Genomic DNA, 16706 nt, shown 5'->3' on the forward strand with positions numbered 1-16706 from the left:
AGTTCCAGTTTCGGCTGCCAGCGCAAAAGCCGCGCTTCGAAAGGGCGGGGGACACGCCATAGGGCAATCATCTGGTCTTCAGTAAATATGGCGGCACCCATAGAGCGCCACACCCAGATCACAAGACCGCGCGCAATCTGCGCTCGTCTCAGTCGGCTCACTGTGGCGCGCCTACTTTTAGATTGACCAATGAACGCGAGGCGTAAGGCATGCCCTCTTTCTTTTCCTCTCCACCAATAATCTCCCGGTCCCTTCCACGGGACCCAATCACCGCTTCGGTCTCTCTTGAATGAGAAGGCAGCGGCCCAGTGAGCAGAGCTGTAGCCTGACGCAAGAGGCAGGAAGCGCGGCAGCTCGTGCCTGAGCGCCCGGCGGATAACCGAAGTCGGAAGACTCTCCTAGCAGCACGCGAAGAACGGCGAGCCGGGTGAGCGGCGGATCCCGGGCGCGGGGCCGCGGTGTGGAGACGTCTCACTTGAGAACGGGAGGACGAGGGGAGACGTTGGGAGCTAAGGAGAGGAGGAGAAGGGGTCGCGAGACGAGGGGGTCGGGGCGGTTGGGTGTCTGGCGCTGTGTAGTGGCCGTTGGGCACCGGGGCGCATGTGCAGGGGCTGGGGACTGCCGTTGGTGCTCGAGTTTCGGGGCCAGCTTCCGGGAGAGGCTGTTATGGCCGCCTGCGCTCTGAGCTCTGTTTGAAGTCTGCCACTCCTTCCGAATAGACCCCGCGGCGGCCTGGGGCTGCTGGGAGAGGGACGAGGGGGAGACGTCGGGATCTGGGGCCTGGTGGGAGAAGTCTGAGCTTCCAGATGTCAGGGGTTTCTTTGGGTCCGAGGAACTTCCTCCTTTCCCGGCCTACCTTCTTATTCTATTTTTACGGGATTCGAGATGCTGAGATTTAGGACAAATAAGACTTCCTTTTGGAAGTAGGAGTCCCCAGTAAGGAATAAACTCCGGGGTGGAAAGCCTGCCTGGGGACACTTATGGGTAAATGGGTACACGTGGCGTGTCTGGATTGTCAGTTCCTTGCTGTCACATTTCAAGTTCACCCGCCCCTGGCGCCTCAGCGGTCACGGCCGTCCACTTCGGCGGGGAAAACCCCTCCACATCCTTTCCTGGTGTAATCTGTTTTGAGCTTTAGATCCTGTCCTTCCCGCTTTTTCGAAAATTTTGTATTTTAACAAACTTAATTTGTCCCAATTTCTTTCTCTCTTTTTTGAGACAGAGCCTTGCTCTGGCCAGGCTGGTCTCGAATTCCTGACCTCAAGTGATCCAGCCGCCTCACCTTTCAAAGCGCTGGGATTATAGGCGTGAGTCACCACGCCCAGCCCCAGTTTCTTTTTTTAAATTTCTTTTTCTTGAGAAAAGGTCTTCCTCTGTCACCCAGGCTGGAATGTCATGGCGCCATCACGGGCAGCCTCGATCTCCTGTCTCAAGCGATCCTTTTGGCACAGCCTCCCAAGTAGCTGGGACTACAGGCCCGTGCCACCACACCAGCTTAACTTTTTTAAACATTGTTTTTGCATAGACGGGGTCTCGACTTACTGTCCAGGTTGGTCTCAAACTCCTGGGTTCAAGCCATCCCCCCACCCTGGCCTCTCAAAGTGCTGGGGTTGCAAGAGTGTGCCACCATGCCTGGTATATTTCCTTAAAATATACAATTTCTTAGCCACCTGGATTTAGAGCCCAGCATAGACTGTGGCTCTTCTTTAAAAACCATGGATTGCTCAGGGGATGGCTCTATCTTGTGGCATGTCTCACCCTTTCCTCCCCTACCTTGCTCTCTTATCTAGTTACTTCTCTTTCATTTGGTGACTAGTTTTCCCTGCTGCTGGTCTTAACCTCCCACTTCATCAGTGGAATAAATTACAGTACCCTTGGGCAGATCCTGATGAGTCACTCAACTCCAACTTAATTAGTAATTCCCTATTGCTTAACAAATTAAGTACACAAGCTCTGGCGGGCTGTGGTGGGTGGCTCATGCCTGTAATCCCAGCACTTTGAGAGGTAGAGGCTGGAGGATTGCTTGAGTCCAGGAGTTCATGAGCAGCCTGGGAAACATGATGAAACCATGTTTCTACTACAGATACAAAAGTTAGTCAAGCATGGTGGTGTGCACCTCTGGTCTCAGCTACACGGGAGGCTGAGGTGGGAGACTTACCTGGGCCTGGGATGTCGAGGCTCCAGTGAGCTATGATTGCACCCCTGCACCCCAGCCTGGGTGACAGAGCGAGACCCTGTCTCTAAGTAAATAAATAAAAGTACACATGCCCCACCAGCTCTTCAGCTTTGTCTTCTGCCCTGACTTCAGCCAGCTAGTCCTACTCTCCATACCCCAAAAGGCTCTGGTGCTTTTTGGACTGACCTTTCTTGGCTCCTGTTCTTTTCCATGCTGTCTGGGAAGTGACCCCTTCAGATTGCCTGTTTGAAGGGTCAGATAAAGAGAGATGCTCAACTCTGCCTGAATGCCTTTATTCTAGTTCTATTTATTCAGCCATTGCTATGGAGTGCTTATCTGCTGTTCTAGACACAGGGCAGGGCTGACTGGAAGCGGTGCTTTTCTAGTTGATGCTGTAAGGAAATGTCTTTTTGGAGCAAAGGAGGCTCAAAAGAAGTGGGGGATTTGTGACCCTTCCAGACAGCAGGAACAGCAAAGGCAAAAGTGCTGAGGTGTGTTTGAGACAGCAGCAAGGCTGGTGGGTGAGGGGCAATGGAGGAGATGAGGTCTGAGTATACAGGAGCTGGGTCAGGAGGGGCCTTGTAGGCTGGGTTTGTGCGGACTTGAGTTTTTTTCTGAGCACTGTGGGAACCCATGAAAAATTTTGAGCAGAATAGTGATGTGCCCTTAGGGGTTTTTCTTTTTTTTTGTGAGAGAGAGTCTCATTCTGTTGCCAGGCTGAAGTGCAGTGGCACAATCTCGGCTCACTGCAACCTACACCTCCCGGGTTCAAGCGATTCTCTGCCTCAGCCTCCCAAGTAGCTTGGATTATAGGCACCCACTACTGCATCTGGCTAATTTTTCGTATTTTTGGTAGAGACAGGATTTCACCGTGTTAGCTAGGATGGTCTTGATCTCCTGACCTTGTGATCCGCCTGCCTCGGCCTCCCAAAGTGCTGGGATTACAGGTGTGAGCCACCGTGCCTGGCCGGTTTTTGTTTTTTTTCTGTCTCACACTGTTGCGCAGGCTGGAGTGCAGTGGTGCGATCTCAGCTTGCCGCCATTCTCCTGCCTCAGCCTCCCCAGTGGTTGGGATTGCAGGTGCCCGTCACCACGCCTGGCAAATTTTTTGTATTTTTAGTAGACGGAGTTTCACCATGTTGGTCAGTCTGGTCCCGAACTCCTGACCTTAGGTGATCGCCCGCCTTGGCCTCCCAAAGTGCTGGGATTACAGGCGTGAGTCACCGCACCCGGCCGTGACTTAGTTGGATAGGATCTGTCTGGCTGTTCTGGCGAGGGGCTGGGGGATGGCAACAGGGGGAGCAGGGAGGAGGCTGATGGCTTTAGTCAGGCAAGAGATGATGGCACCTGCGTGTCCAGCTGACAGTGGTTAAGCAAAATGGAGTATATTCCTCAGATGGAAAATTAGGTGACCATAGAAAGAAATGAGGCCAGGCATAGTATGGTGGCCCACACGTGTAATCTCAGCACTTTGGAAGGCCAAGGTGGGTGGATCGCCTGAGCACAGAAGTTCGAGATCAGCCTGGGCAACATGGTGAAACGCAGTATCTACAACAATTACAAAAATTAGCCAGGCATGGTTGGCATGCGCCTGTAGCTGCTGCTACTAGGGAGGCTGAGGTGGGAGGATCACTTGAGTCCAGGAGGCAGAGGTTGAAGTGAGCTTTGATTGGGTCACTGCATTCCAGCCTGGGCAATAGAGCAAGACCTTGTCTCAAAGGGAAAAAAAAGAAAGGAATGGAATACTGATGATGTGCTAGAGCGAGATGAACCTCCAAAACATTTTGCTAAGTGAAAGAAGTCAGACACAAAAAGTTGCAAATCGTAAGATTCCCACAACAGGCAAACCCATGGAAACAGAAAGCAGATGAGTGGTTGCCAGGAGCTGGGGTGCGGTGTTTAGGGGCTGATGGGTAAACGGTACAGGAGCTTTCATTTCGAGGTGAGGAAGTATTCTAAAATTCCACATGTAGTAGTGGTTGCACATGTCTGTGACTACACTGAAAACCACTGAATTTGCCAGGCATGGTGGCTCACGCCTGTAATCCCCAGCACTTTGGGAGGCCAAGGCAGGCAGATCACGAAGTCAGGAGTTTGAGACCAGCCTGACCAACATGGTGAAACCACCCTCCACCCCCACCCCGTCAGCCACCTGTAATCCCAGCTACTCAGGAGGCTGAGGCAGGAGAGTTGCTTGACTCCAGGAGGCGGAGATTGCAGTGAGCCGAGATTGCTCCACTGCACTCAAAACAGGGAAAAAAAAAAAAAACCCAAAAAAAAAAAAAAAAAAAAAAAAAAAACAAAAAAATTGAATTGTCTACCTTAAGTGGTGAGTTGTATAGCATGTAAATATCTCCTTAAAGCTTTTTTCTTTTTCTTTTTTTTGAGATGGAGTCTCTCTTGCCCAGGCTGGAGTGAAGTGGTGTGATCTCAGTTCACTACAACCTCCGCCTCCTGTGTTCAAACACTTCTCCTGCATCAGCCTCCCTAGTAGCTGGGATTACAGGGACCTGCCACCCACACCTGGCTAAATTTTTGTATTTTTAGTAGAGACAGGGTTTTACCAAGTTGGTCAGGCTGGTCTCGAACTCCTGACTTCAGGGCTCTCAAAGTGATAGGATTACAGGCGTGAGCCACCTGTCAAGCTGTTCTATGGCCTGGCTCGTATAGCTGTTCTAATTTAAAAAACTAACGAACAGGTGATATTATTGGGGCCTGCAGGGTAGCATAGGTGAGAACTGGCCGGAGGGCCTTGGTGGGATTCACTGCCTGATGGACGGGGAGGCTGAGAGAGAAAACAGCCATTAAAAGAATGGAATTGCTGTTTCTGAGCCGGGAATGAGTGACAGTGGGCCAGAAATGGCTCCGGATCCTCAGCATCCAGCCTCAGGAAGAAGTGTAGCAGCTGTAGCCCTTCTGCTCTATCCCCTCCCCCGACTAGAGTCTAGGGTAGGGGAGGAGAACAAAAGACAGTTGTCCTCATGTTTGGGTTCCTTGCACCCAGCAGGCACTTGGTATGCATTAGATTAATAAAGCAAAGAGGTGAGCAGACTTTGTATTAATTCCATTTTCCATCTCAGCTTTATATTTATTGGCCCAGGCCCAATGGGAGGCCTTTCATGAGAACACTTAATCATCCCCCCTCGCAGACCACAGAGAGCGGGAGAAGCCGGTTGGGCAGACACTGCTTGCTCTCTCGAAAACTTAGTTCCTGCCAGCATCCTGCAGCCCCACCCTTAGGGTCTTTGGGCTCCTGCACCATGCAGGCCCAGTGGGTTCCTTGGGGAGTGATGGGGAGGGGGCTTCTCTGGGCTCGGTAGTCTGAGGAGGTTCATAGGAGCTGAGGCTTATGTGTCAAGGAGGTATTCATGCAGAGACTGGGGGCAGAGCATTTCTGGTGGTGACAGTGGGGTTCAAAGGCTTGGGGCAGGGGCTCCAGGGGTCTGAGCAGCTGAATAAGTCTAGGGGTAGTGTGGGATGAGGTGGGCAGGGGTCAGACCAAGGGGATTGCCTGGCCTGTGGTGAGAGTTGGGATTTTAACTCTGGGAATCATGAGAAGCTCTTGAAGGTAGAGAGTGTTGACTGTGTGGGCGTGGCCAGCAGGGCTTGGGAGAAAGATGGGGTGGCTTGGGGGTGGGGAGGTGGAGACAGCAGGCTAAGTTGCAGGTGCAGCCTAGGTGGAGCTGATGGGCTTGTGGAAGGAGGCGGCAGAGAATTCTGTTTTGATGAAGCTTTATCGTCCTTCTGTGCTCACTTGCGGGGCCCTGCCTGTCTCTGTCCTCAGCAGCATGGCAGAACAGGATGTGGAAAACGAGCTTTTGGATTACGACGAAGAGGAAGAGCCCCAGGCTCCTCAAGAGAGCACACCAGTTCCCCCTAAAAAAGACATCAAGGGATCCTATGTTTCCATCCACAGCTCTGGCTTCCGGGACTTTCTGCTGAAGCCAGAGCTCCTGCGGGCCATCGTGGACTGTGGCTTTGAGCATCCATCTGAGGGTACGCCTTCCGGGTGTCATCCTCTTGCCCAGGTTCTCTCACCAAGACAAGACTGGCGCTGCCCGCCCAGAGCGGTGCTGCATTGGGTGTGCCATGGGTGAGGGTGGGGCCTTCCTGCCCCGAGGATCAGTTTTGCCCAGTGGGGCCTATGGCTGCCCTCGGCAGCAGGGCGCTCTGCTTTGACCAGGCGGATACCCTAGCCCTGCAGGTGTCTATGGCCTGTTCTGGACTTGGCCTCTTCTGATTGCCCTCACTGTGGGCCCCCAGCCACCTGGTGAGGAGCCTCCACGGGGGCACATCCAAGTTCTTGTTCCTCATGCTGTCCTTCTCCTGCAGTCCAGCACGAGTGCATTCCCCAGGCCATCCTGGGCATGGACGTCCTGTGCCAGGCCAAGTCTGGGATGGGGAAGACGGCAGTCTTTGTGCTAGCCACCCTGCAACAGATAGAGCCCGTCAACGGACAGGTGGGTAGCCTCCTCCCTTCTCAGGCCCACCCTGCCTGTGGTGGCCAAAGTAGAATAGGCTGGATGCGGTGGCTCATACCTGTTACCCCAGCACTTTGGGAGGCTGAAGCTTGGAGGATCGCTTGAGCCCAGGAAGTTGAGGCTGTGTGTACTATGATCGTACCACTGCATTCCAGCCTGGGACACACAGGGAGACTCCATCTCAAAAAATAGTAAGAGTGTCTGGGCATAGTGGCTTACACCTGTAATCCCAGCACTTTGTGGGGCTGAGGTGGGTGGATCACCAGGTCAGGAGTTTGAGACCAACCCTGACCAACATGGTGAAACCCCATCTCTACTAAAAATACAAAAATTAGCTGGGTGTGGTGGTGGGTGTCCATAATCCCAGCTACTTGGGAGGCTGAGGCAGGAGAATCACTTCAACCTAGAAGGCAGAGGTGGCAGTAAGCCGGGATCGCGCCACTGCACTCCAGCCTGGGCAATAGAGCGAGACTCTTTTTATTTATTTATTTTTAAAGATGGGGTTTCACCATGTTGGTCAGGCTGGTCTTGAACTCCCGACCTCAGGTGATCCACCCGCCTTGGCCTCCAAAGTGCTTGGATTACAGGCGTGAGCCACCACGCCTGACCTAGAGTGAGACTCTTAAAGGAATGCTTAGTTATAGCAAAAATCAGAAATTGATAATAAGCCAAAATAACTGGAAAGCACCCACAGTTTGCTCCTTGTCCCAGAGACGTGGCTGTGGTTTTGCTATGCCACTTACCTAGAGAGTGTTCATCTATGAAGGTAGGGTTGCCCCAACTACAGCTGTCACCTGTCCTGGCTGTCTTCAATCATTGTCTTGTTGTGCACCACCATCTTGGGGGAAAAACTCGAGTGAATTCTGGAGTCTCGCTCCCGAGTCATGCCAGGTGCACGTCATTGGGCTTTGTATTGGCCCACGTGCCCTCGTTATCTCGGTATATCCTGAAGGATGAAGGTGCTGTGGGGGGCTGTGGTGTGGTTCAGTATCTGGTAGCATGGGCAGGAAGGCCAGGGCAGCCCCAGTGCCGAGACTCAGGAAACCCTTAGAGAACTGGTCCCACATCCACTGGGCAGGCCAGATCTAACCATTATGCAGGCCATTTTCTTTCCTCATTGCGGGTCCTGATGTTAGGAGGCTGGGGTTTCAGTAGCTGTGGGAGGATGTAGGGAGTGAGGGGTGAGGAAGGGCTGTGGCGGGGGGAGGCATTTGGACTGCGCCTTCAAATGGCCTATGATGTGGGGTACAGTGTGTCAGGGGGACTGGTGGGGTGGACTCTGGTGGGGAAGGGGTTAGGACACTGCTGACAGGAGAGACGCTCAAACACAGGCGGCAGAGGTTGCAATTAGCCGAGATGGCACCATTGCACTCCAGCGTGGGCAACAATAGCGAAACTCCATCTCAAAACAAGAAAAGGACACTGCCTGAAGGCCCTCTTTCCTGCTATTCCCCAGGTGACGGTCCTGGTCATGTGCCACACGAGGGAGCTGGCCTTCCAGATCAGCAAGGAATATGAGCGCTTCTCCAAGTACATGCCCAGCGTCAAGGTGAGCCCCTCGCGCTGGACTAGGCCAGGCACGTCTTGGTCTCTGCAGCTTTGTTAGCCTCGGCTCTGGCCCAGCCAGCCTTTACCAAGCTTGGCAGGGGCAGCAGCCTTTGAGGTTTGTGGTGGTTTTTGCTCCTTAAAAGCCTGATGAATTATGCATGGCTCCCAGGAGCCTGCGCAGGTCCCAGCCTGGGACTGCCTTTGAGTGGAGCCCTGGGAGGCGCTCGGGCCTGCCTTGGTCCCCCGAGACTGCCTGTTCACAGGTGTTGACTAGGTATTGGCTGCTGGGGCCGTGCAGGTCGGGGCCTTGGACCAGACATCAGCGTGGAACAACTTCCTCCTCATCCCTGTAGGTGTCTGTATTCTTTGGGGGCCTCTCCATCAAGAAGGATGAAGAAGTGTTGAAGAAGAACTGTCCCCATGTTGTGGTGGGGACCCCGGGCCGCATCCTGGCGCTTGTGCGGAACAGAAGCTTCAGCCTAAAGAATGTGAAGCACTTTGTGCTGGACGAGTGTGACAAAATGCTGGAGCAGCTCGGTGAGTCCTCTGCCCTCACAGCGCCAGCTGGAGAGTCAGTGGCTAGGCAGGCCCATAGCAGGCAGAAGGCTCTTGAGTGGGTCACGTGGGCGGCCAGCACGTGGGGCTCCGTGCGTAATCTTAGGGAAAGCTCTGCCGCTGGCAGAGGGATGTGCTGCCTCTGAGCCTGAGCCAAATGGGACCGCAGGGCCCAAACAAACCCCTGTCCCTGCCTGGATGTAAAGGCACACACCCGTACCTCTAAGAGTGTGAGGCTTCAGCTACCTGTTGGGTTGGTTCTAGGCCCCACCTGCCTCAGACCTGTCAGGGCTGGTGGGAGATGGGCTTGTGTCCTGGGAGGCAGCTGCAGCTCTCACCCCAGCGGCTGTCTCTGCCTCAGGCTCCCCTCCCTGAAGCCTGGCTCGAGGCGCACGGGCACGGCTGCTCCGCGCCAGCGTGTAAGTGGATTGCAGCTCCTCCCGCGCCTGTGCTCACTGGCCACCCCCAACCCCTCAGGCACCAGGACTGGCCCCTCCCTCGGCTCACTCTGCCTTCATCGCAGTGCCACTGGCTCCCTGGCACAGGTTGGGAGGGGTCTGGGTCTGGTCTGGGGTGGGGGTCCTGCCTGGCAGGTGCTCATGCCCACCTGTGTCTTGCCCTCCCCACCCAGACATGCGGCGGGACGTGCAGGAGATCTTCCGCCTGACGCCACATGAGAAGCAGTGCATGATGTTCAGCGCCACCCTGAGCAAGGACATCAGGCCTGTGTGCAGGAAGTTCATGCAGGATGTGAGTAGGGCAAGAATGGCAGCTTCGGCCCTCCCCAGGGTCACGGAGCCTGGGGCCCCAGGACACCCACACGGCCCACATGGCACAGAGGATGCTGGGAGCCGGCGGAGCCTCCTTCCCTCCCCTCGGTCTTGTCAAACTGGGAGTCAGGCTTGGTCCACACCTGAGCCGGACCAGAGCTTACATCCAGCTTTTGGTAGAGCGATGTTTACTGAGGTCCGGTGCAGCAGGCCCTCTGGGAAGCGTCGCACAAAGGAGTCGCCTGCTGGAAAGTTCTGGGCGAGCGAGATGCCCAGAGGTGAACCCTGCCTGCCCCTCCCACCTCCCTTCCCACACAGCCCATGGAGGTGTTTGTGGATGATGAGACCAAGCTCACGCTGCACGGACTGCAGCAGCACTACGTCAAACTCAAAGACAGCGAGAAGAACCGGAAGCTCTTCGACCTCCTGGACGTGCTGGAGTTTAACCAGGTGACGCTTCCTTCAGCCCATCCCGGGGTTCTGGGCCGCCGGGACTGTGTGGCCCTGACCACCCCTCCTTCCCCAGGTGATAATCTTCGTCAAGTCAGTGCAGCGCTGCATGGCCCTGGCCCAGCTCCTCGTGGAGCAGAACTTCCCGGCCATTGCCATCCACCGGGGCATGGCCCAGGAGGAGCGGTGAGTGCCAGCCACCCGCCAAGGCTGCAGGGAGCGCCACCCAGGAGCCAGTGTCTGACGGCCTCCACTTGTTTCTCCTGCACCCAGCCTGTCGCGCTATCAGCAGTTCAAGGATTTCCAGCGGCGGATCCTGGTGGCCACCAATCTGTTTGGCCGAGGGATGGACATTGAGCGAGTCAACATTGTCTTTAACTACGACATGCCTGAGGACTCGGACACCTACCTGCACCGGGTGAGGGCCTCACAGGCGTGTTGCTCTCCGCTGGCGGTGGGGTGGGGCCCAAGTCCTGAGGAGGCATCTGTGGCCTGACCCTGATCCTGTGTGCCTGCAGGTGGCCCGGGCTGGTCGCTTTGGCACCAAAGGCCTAGCCATCACTTTTGTGTCTGACGAGAATGATGCCAAAATCCTCAATGACGTCCAGGACCGGTTTGAAGTTAATGTGGCAGAGCTTCCAGAGGAAATTGACATCTCCACATACAGTAAGTGCCTTGGGCAGGGTGGGGGTCTGGGGCAGAGGGTCCCTCCCTGGGCCCTTCGGCTCACTGCATCCTCTGTGTCTTACAGTTGAGCAGAGCCGGTAACCACCACGTGCCCTGCCAGTCCAGAGCCGCCAACCTGGAGCCTCCCGCATGCAGCTGTACCTCCTTCTTCCAGATGCCCCTGTTCAGAAGCTATAGATTGTGTAAGAATAAACTTGTATTATGGAAGCCTGGTTCCCACACCATCTGTTTCTTGGTCACCTCGGCCTTTCACGGACACCCTGGGCCTGGCCTCTAAGTCACCACCAGCAGTCAAGGCCATCTTCTGTATGCGTGTGTTTAATTTTAAGTGTCAACATTGAAAGGTTTAAACAGATGAAAACACATTACACAACATCCACAACCTTCACAACAGTGAGAACCTCCAGCCTGGCCAGGCAGGGCAGGCCTCTGTACCGTGAGCCTCAGGCAGTGGCCCCAAGGGTCCCTGCTGTGGGGCCTCTTGACATCAGTCTTAGCTTAAGAGGGAAGCTAAGCCCCAGCACCTAGTCTGCAGCAAAGACTTGAGAGGAAAAGGCTAGGCCAGGACAAGAGCCCTCAGTCTGTCCCGAGTGCTGGCCACAGGTGCCAGGGCAACAGGCCGCAGTCCTGGTCCAGCCTGTCCCCACCCTGAGTCATAAGGTGGGGGAGAGAGGCAACCAGCAGCAGGACCAGCGGCTCCGACTCCACCCCACTGGGTGTCCTGGGCTTTGGTGCCAGACTATAGCTGCCACTCCCTTCTGGTGGCACACATGGGCTCAAGGAGGGAGGGTGGAGGGAGCAGAGTGGTGGATGGAGGGAGGACGGATGGTCTTCGTGTGCAAAGCTGCTGCGGCCACAGGAGCTGCTGGCCCATCCAGAACGGTGCATCCTCACATGCCAGACTCTGACGCCCTGAGGGCCTGGAGAGGGGAGCCTGGTGAGGCCTAACCCAGCCCTGGTGTCTTCCTGCCCACACACCCGCCTTAGGCACAGCCCCTTACCCGTGTCTGATTGTGGCCGGTGCCAGAGGTACTGGAGGTGAATTCTGAGTACTTGCTCCCCCCAGCAACTAGGCAGGCCCACTTCCGGTACTCCTCCCGAACCTGCCGGCCCAGGACACCCAGTCAGGCCAGGAGCAGGCCCTGGGACCCTGCATGTCCCTCCCGTGCTCTGCCCTCGGCCCCGCCTTGGTGTTTTTCTGGGTTTTTTTGAGATCAGGTCTCCCTGTCGCCCAGGCTGGAGTGCAGTGGTGCCATCATAGCTCACTGCAACCTGGAACTCCTGGGCCCATGTGATCCTCCTGTCCCAACCTCCTGAGAAGCTGAGGTTACTGGTATTCACCACTGCACCTGGCTATCTGAATTTTTTGTAAAGACGGGATCTGGTTATGCTGCCCAGGCTGGTCTCGAACTTCTGGGCTCAAGCAGTCTTCCCCCCCTTGGCCTCCCAAGTAGTTGGGAGGATAACAGGCATGCGCCACTGTGCCCGGGCCCCCACCTTCTTGATCTTAGCCAAAAGGCTGAGAAGCGATGCCCCCACCTTCTTGTTGAGCAGGCAGTGCAGCACGTAGAGGAAGGCGCCCTGCAGGCAGTTGAGGATGGTGAACACATAGGTAAGCACCAAGCTCCGACTGTCAAAGATGAACAGGCCAAACACCCAGGTGCAGCCCAACAGGAAGAGCTGTGCGATGGCCGTGATGGTCAGCACCCTGCGGGAAGGGGGTTGCAGTGTGGGCCCCCACCTCACCTCTAGCTTCACGCCCCTTGTCCTGGCCCCACCTCCAGGTCCTCCCAGCCCCTACTCACCTGGCCTGCTTTAATTTCTTCATGTCTGGATTGATTTCAGAAAACTTCTGAGCAAGCTTCCAGACAGTCGTCACGAAGATGACAGCATTGCACTGGGCAGGGAGCAGATTGTGGGTTAGAGGGTGGGAGAGATGGTTCAGCCAGGCCTGGGTCCTTGGCGCTTGAAGGGGGAGTGGGTACTTACGAAAATGATGAATGCCACAGGTCCCAGGAAGCTCCAGAGGAAGCCTTGCTCAAAGTCCAACCAGCAGCTGGGATGGAAGGGAGGGGTCCCATCAGTGCCCCAGGAAGCCAAGAGCAGAACCCAGGGCAGCGGGGCATGGTATGTGACATTGCCTGTGAGCCCCGGGCCTGGCACCCCGCCCTCCCCCTGCCCCACCTCACTGCACTCACTATCTAGGGCGGCCGTAGCCCTTGCTGTAGACGGCAGCCGAGACGCCCACTATGAGCAGGGGCACACCGTAGCCGATCAGGCAGAGCCAGCGCGTGCTCAGGCCCTGGCCCTGGAATACGCGCACCACGAGAAAGTAGAGCTCCAGGCCTTCGAGGCTCATCCAGCAGAAGGCGGCCAGGAAGCAGTAGTGCAGAAGCCCGGCCACCAGGCGGCAACGCAGCCCCACCTGCAGGGTGGGGACGGAGAGGCGGGGCAATGTCAGCAAGGGGCGGGGCATATGGGGCCAAAGCCGACGGGTGGAGTGGGCGGGACCACGGCCGAAGGGTGGGCGGGTCTGGGGTAGGGCCAGGCTCTCAGGGCCCACCCCCAACAACGTTCAGAAGCCAGCAGTGACTCCGGGCAGGGCCAGGCGGCTCCAAAGGTAGAGCCCTTTAAAGAGACAACGCTCCCCCCCGGTGGGCGGGGCCAGATCCCGGGCAGGGGCGGGGCCCCAAGCCTCCAGGGCCCGCCTCCCCGACCGAGCCCCGGGAGTGGGCGGGGCTAACCCCTCCCAGGCTCCCCTGACCCAGAGCTCAGGTGGGAGCGGGACGGGACCTCACCTGGCCGCCTTCGTTCTCGATGCCGGCCAGGAAGATGGTGGAGCCCACGAAGAGACAGACGCAGAGGTGCAGGTGTATGGTGGTACGCGAGCCCTGGATGGGCCGCACCAGCAAGAAGGTAAGGATGCACAGCAGCAGGCAGAAGAGTGACAGCGCCAGTCCCACCCTGGTGATCAGGGTCAGCTTCCAGTCCTAGGAGCAGCACCGGGGACTCAGGGTTCCTTCAGGGCCTGACGCCTTCCTACCCTCTTTTTGGTCCCTTTTTCCCCCACACTCTCTGACAGGCCCACCTCTCTGACCTCCTCCCTTGTCCCTCCTACATCTGGCCACGCTTACCAGCTGGTAGGTGAGTCTAGGCATTTCACATTTTTGTGCTTGCCTGGACTTTCGGCCTGGACCACAGGCGTCCCCCTTCTCTGCCTGGTTAATTACAGTTTTCGAAAAGGCCCAGCTTAATTATGGATTCTACTGAAGTCAAACAGCGGTGCGGTGGCTCACACCTGTAATCCCAGCACTTTGAGGGGGTGAGGTGGACGGATCACCTGAGGTCAGGAGTTCGAGAGCAGCCTGCCCAACATGTTGAAACCCCATCTCTACTAAAAATACTAAAATTAGCCGGGCGTGGTGGTGTGCGCCTGTAATCCCAGCTACTCGGGAGGCTGAGATCAGGATAATTTTTTGAACCTGGGAGGCAGAGGTTGCAGTGAGCCAAGATCACATCACTGCAGCCTGGGCAATAGAGCAGGACCCTGTCTCAAAAAAACAAAAGAGGCTGGGCTGGGTGGCTCACACCTGTAATCCCAGCGCTTTTGGAGGCCAAGGTGGGCAGATCACCTGAAGTCAGGAGTTCGAGACTAGCCTGGACAACATGGTGAAACCCGGTCTCTACTAAAAATACAAAACCTTAGAAAACGAGTTTTCAAAGAAAAAAAAATACAAAACTTATCCAGGCATAGTGGTGGCAGGCCTGTAATCCCAGCTACTTCAGAGGCTGAGGTGGGAGAATGACGAACGCAGGAGGCAGGGCTTGCAGTGAGTCAAGATCCCGCCACTGCACTCCAGCCTGGGCGACAAAGTAAGACTCTGTCTCAAAAAAAATAAAGTGGTGCTCCCTTGGAATGCTCTACACGGGGAGCTTTTAGTGACACCTCACAACTGGTACAGGATGGATAGGCAAATGGGCCGCTGGCTGCACCCAATGTATAGTTGCAGGGTCGCAGAGAACAGGCCAAGGGAAGAGGCTGCGAGGGGGGTGACATGGGGACGCCTGGGCTGTACAACCCTGCAGATGTATCTGAGCAACCGGTGGGGCTCCATGGAGAACTGGCTGCCTGTCTGGCTGCAGCTGGACATTGTTACCTGTGGGTGCTTGAGGATGGCCCCAGCTGCTCACCTCCACGTCGTAATGAGCCATTAGGATGGCAAAGCTGCTCAGGTGGCTGCATTGGCAGGTGGTGCTGCCGTTCTTGCTGCCCAGCACCTGGCAGCCCTCAGTGGCCCAGTGCCCTCCCCTGTTGCTGTCACTCTTCCAGAAGGCACAGATCAGCTCCTGCCGTGGCCCGGGTGTCACGTCCTGTGGGCAGATGGGGGTGGTCAGAGAGGTTGGCCTGGAGCTCACTCTTAGGTCCTGGGCGTGGCTGAGCACAAGAGGGCTGTTTTTCACTAATGAGCATTTACTGAGCGCCTACTGAATGTAACAGGTTTGGAGACACAGCAGTGAACAGGGCAGACACAAGTACCTACCCTTGTGAGGTTGACATAAGAGTGGGAGAGATGGCGGGCACAGTGGCTCACGCCTGTAATCCCAACACTTTGGGAGGGCAAAGCAGGAGGATCATAATGTCAAGAGATCAAGACCATCCTGGCCAATATGGTGAAACCCCATCTCTACTAAAAATAAAAAAATTAACTGGGTGTGGTGGTGCCTGCCTATAGTCCCAGCTGCTTGGGAGGCTGAGGCTGGAGAATTGCCTGAACCCGGGAGGCAGAGGTTGCAGTGAGCTGAGATCGCACCACTGCACTCCAAGCATGACAACAGATTAAGACCAAAACTCAAAAAATAATAATACTAAAAATAAATAAAATAGGCCAGGTGCAGTGGCTCACGCCTATAATCCCAGCACTTTGGGAGGCTGAGGCAGGCGGATCACCTGAGGTCGGGAGTTCAAGAACAGCCTGACTAACATGGAGAGAGCTTGTCTCTACTAAAAATACAAAAAATTAGCCAGGCCTGGTGGCACATGCCTGTAATCCCAGCTACTCAGGAGGCAGAGGTTGTGATGAGCCGAGATCACACCATTGCACTCCAGCCTGGGCAACAAGAGGGAAACTCTGTCTCAAAAGAAAATAATGTAAGTAAATAAGTAAGTAATGAGGTTAGGAAAGGGCCAAATGGGGTCAGAAACACGAGGGGTAAGAGCCTCCCAGGCAGAGGCCTAGCACATGCAAAGGCCCTGGGTTCTCTTTGAGGAAGGAGCAGAGTAAGCAGAGACCTTGGCTCCGGGGCGAGCAGGAGGGTCTCTTCCTGCCTCCCCACTGGAGGACTCAAGGTGGGAGAAGGCGAAAAGGATGGGGGAGCTGAGTTCCTTGGTGTTCTTGTGGCTCAGAAAGACGGAGTTGACGGCTGAGAGGCATGTGAGTTGAACGCCACGGATGTTGCTTTCGTATATCTCTTCCAGCTCGGCTTGCTTCTTGGAATCCAGGTCCAAGGAAGCGTTGGCCAGCAATGTCGTCATGTTCCGGATGGAGAAGATTCCCACCATGGCGGAGCCTGGGAAACAGACAAGCTAGCTCGCTGCCCACTCCTGCCATCCTCCTCCCATGCTCTATCCTCCCTCCCAAGATGGCCCAACTCAGGCTCAGCCAATCCACCACGATGATGCCAGCAGCCCCTCCCGATGGGTCAGTTTCCAGTTGTTCCTTTGTGTGTGTGTGTGTGTGTGTGAGATGGAGTTTTGCTCTTTCGCCCAGGCTGGAGTGCAATGGCCCGATCTCAGCTCACTGCAACCTCCACTCCCAGTTTCAGGAGGCTAAAGACAATTCTCCTGCTTTAGCCTCCTGAGTAGCTGGGATTACGGGCACGTGCCACCACACCTGGCTAATTTTTGCATTTTTAGTAAAGACAGGGCTTCACCATGTTGGCCAGGCTGGTCTCGAATTCCTAATCTCAGATGATCCGCCTGCCTCAGCCTCCCAAAGTGCTGGGATTACAGGCACCTGCTACTGCGCCCAGCTAATTTTT

The 16706-nt window shown here is 55.7% G+C and overlaps 2 protein-coding genes across 12 annotated transcripts in view; one reads left to right on the top strand and one right to left on the bottom strand.

The window, feature by feature from the left end:
- The first annotated feature begins 265 nt into the window (after positions 1-265).
- DDX39A (DExD-box helicase 39A) lies at positions 266-10874 on the top strand. 5 transcript variants are annotated; one of them, XM_037727528.1, is made up of 12 exons: positions 273-419; positions 5070-5074; positions 5961-6172; positions 6509-6636; positions 8114-8206; positions 8559-8742; positions 9392-9510; positions 9849-9980; positions 10057-10166; positions 10254-10398; positions 10499-10646; positions 10732-10874. In XM_037727528.1, exons 3-12 carry the CDS (start codon positions 5965-5967, stop codon positions 10746-10748), a joined length of 1284 nt encoding a protein of 427 aa, XP_037583456.1. In that variant the 5' UTR covers positions 273-419; positions 5070-5074; positions 5961-5964; the 3' UTR covers positions 10749-10874. The 5 variants fall into 5 exon arrangements, with proteins under 5 accessions (XP_037583458.1, XP_037583456.1, XP_017353112.1 ...); XM_017497623.2 differs by lacking the exon at positions 5070-5074 and having other exon boundaries at positions 273-427; XM_017497622.2 differs by lacking the exon at positions 5070-5074 and having other exon boundaries at positions 274-423; positions 5957-6172.
- Positions 10875-10969: 95 nt separating this feature from the next.
- Positions 10970-16706, bottom strand: part of ADGRE5 (adhesion G protein-coupled receptor E5) — a 24582-nt gene continuing 18845 nt past the window's right edge. For 6 of the 7 annotated variants that reach the window (XM_037727527.1, XM_017497616.2, XM_017497613.2 and 3 more), the window contains 9 exons: positions 15958-16235; positions 14859-15038; positions 13466-13657; positions 12866-13092; positions 12657-12723; positions 12473-12564; positions 12207-12375; positions 11669-11770; positions 10970-11587 (listed from right to left, as the gene is read on the bottom strand). In XM_037727527.1, the coding sequence (XP_037583455.1) occupies positions 11558-11587; positions 11669-11770; positions 12207-12375; positions 12473-12564; positions 12657-12723; positions 12866-13092; positions 13466-13657; positions 14859-15038; positions 15958-16235 (1337 nt within the window). In that variant the 3' untranslated portion in view covers positions 10970-11557. The remainder of the gene's footprint in view (positions 11588-11668; positions 11771-12206; positions 12376-12472; positions 12565-12656; positions 12724-12865; positions 13093-13465; positions 13658-14858; positions 15039-15957; positions 16236-16706) is intronic. The other variant, XM_017497614.2, reaches the window with a different exon arrangement.

Source organism: Cebus imitator, unplaced genomic scaffold, assembly GCF_001604975.1.
Source record: "Cebus imitator isolate Cc_AM_T3 unplaced genomic scaffold, Cebus_imitator-1.0 Scaffold234, whole genome shotgun sequence".
Lineage (NCBI taxonomy): Eukaryota > Metazoa > Chordata > Mammalia > Primates > Cebidae > Cebus > Cebus imitator.

Excerpts from the sequence above, each read along its gene's own strand:
- DDX39A (XM_017497623.2), top strand. The coding sequence starts at position 5,965 with ATGGCAGAACAGGATGTGGAAAACGAGCTTTTGGATTACGACGAAGAG. Across the intron at positions 6,173-6,508 it reads CTTTGAGCATCCATCTGAGG|TCCAGCACGAGTGCATTCCC; the intron begins GTACGCCTTCCG and ends CTTCTCCTGCAG. Across the intron at positions 10,167-10,253 it reads GGCATGGCCCAGGAGGAGCG|CCTGTCGCGCTATCAGCAGT; the intron begins GTGAGTGCCAGC and ends TCCTGCACCCAG.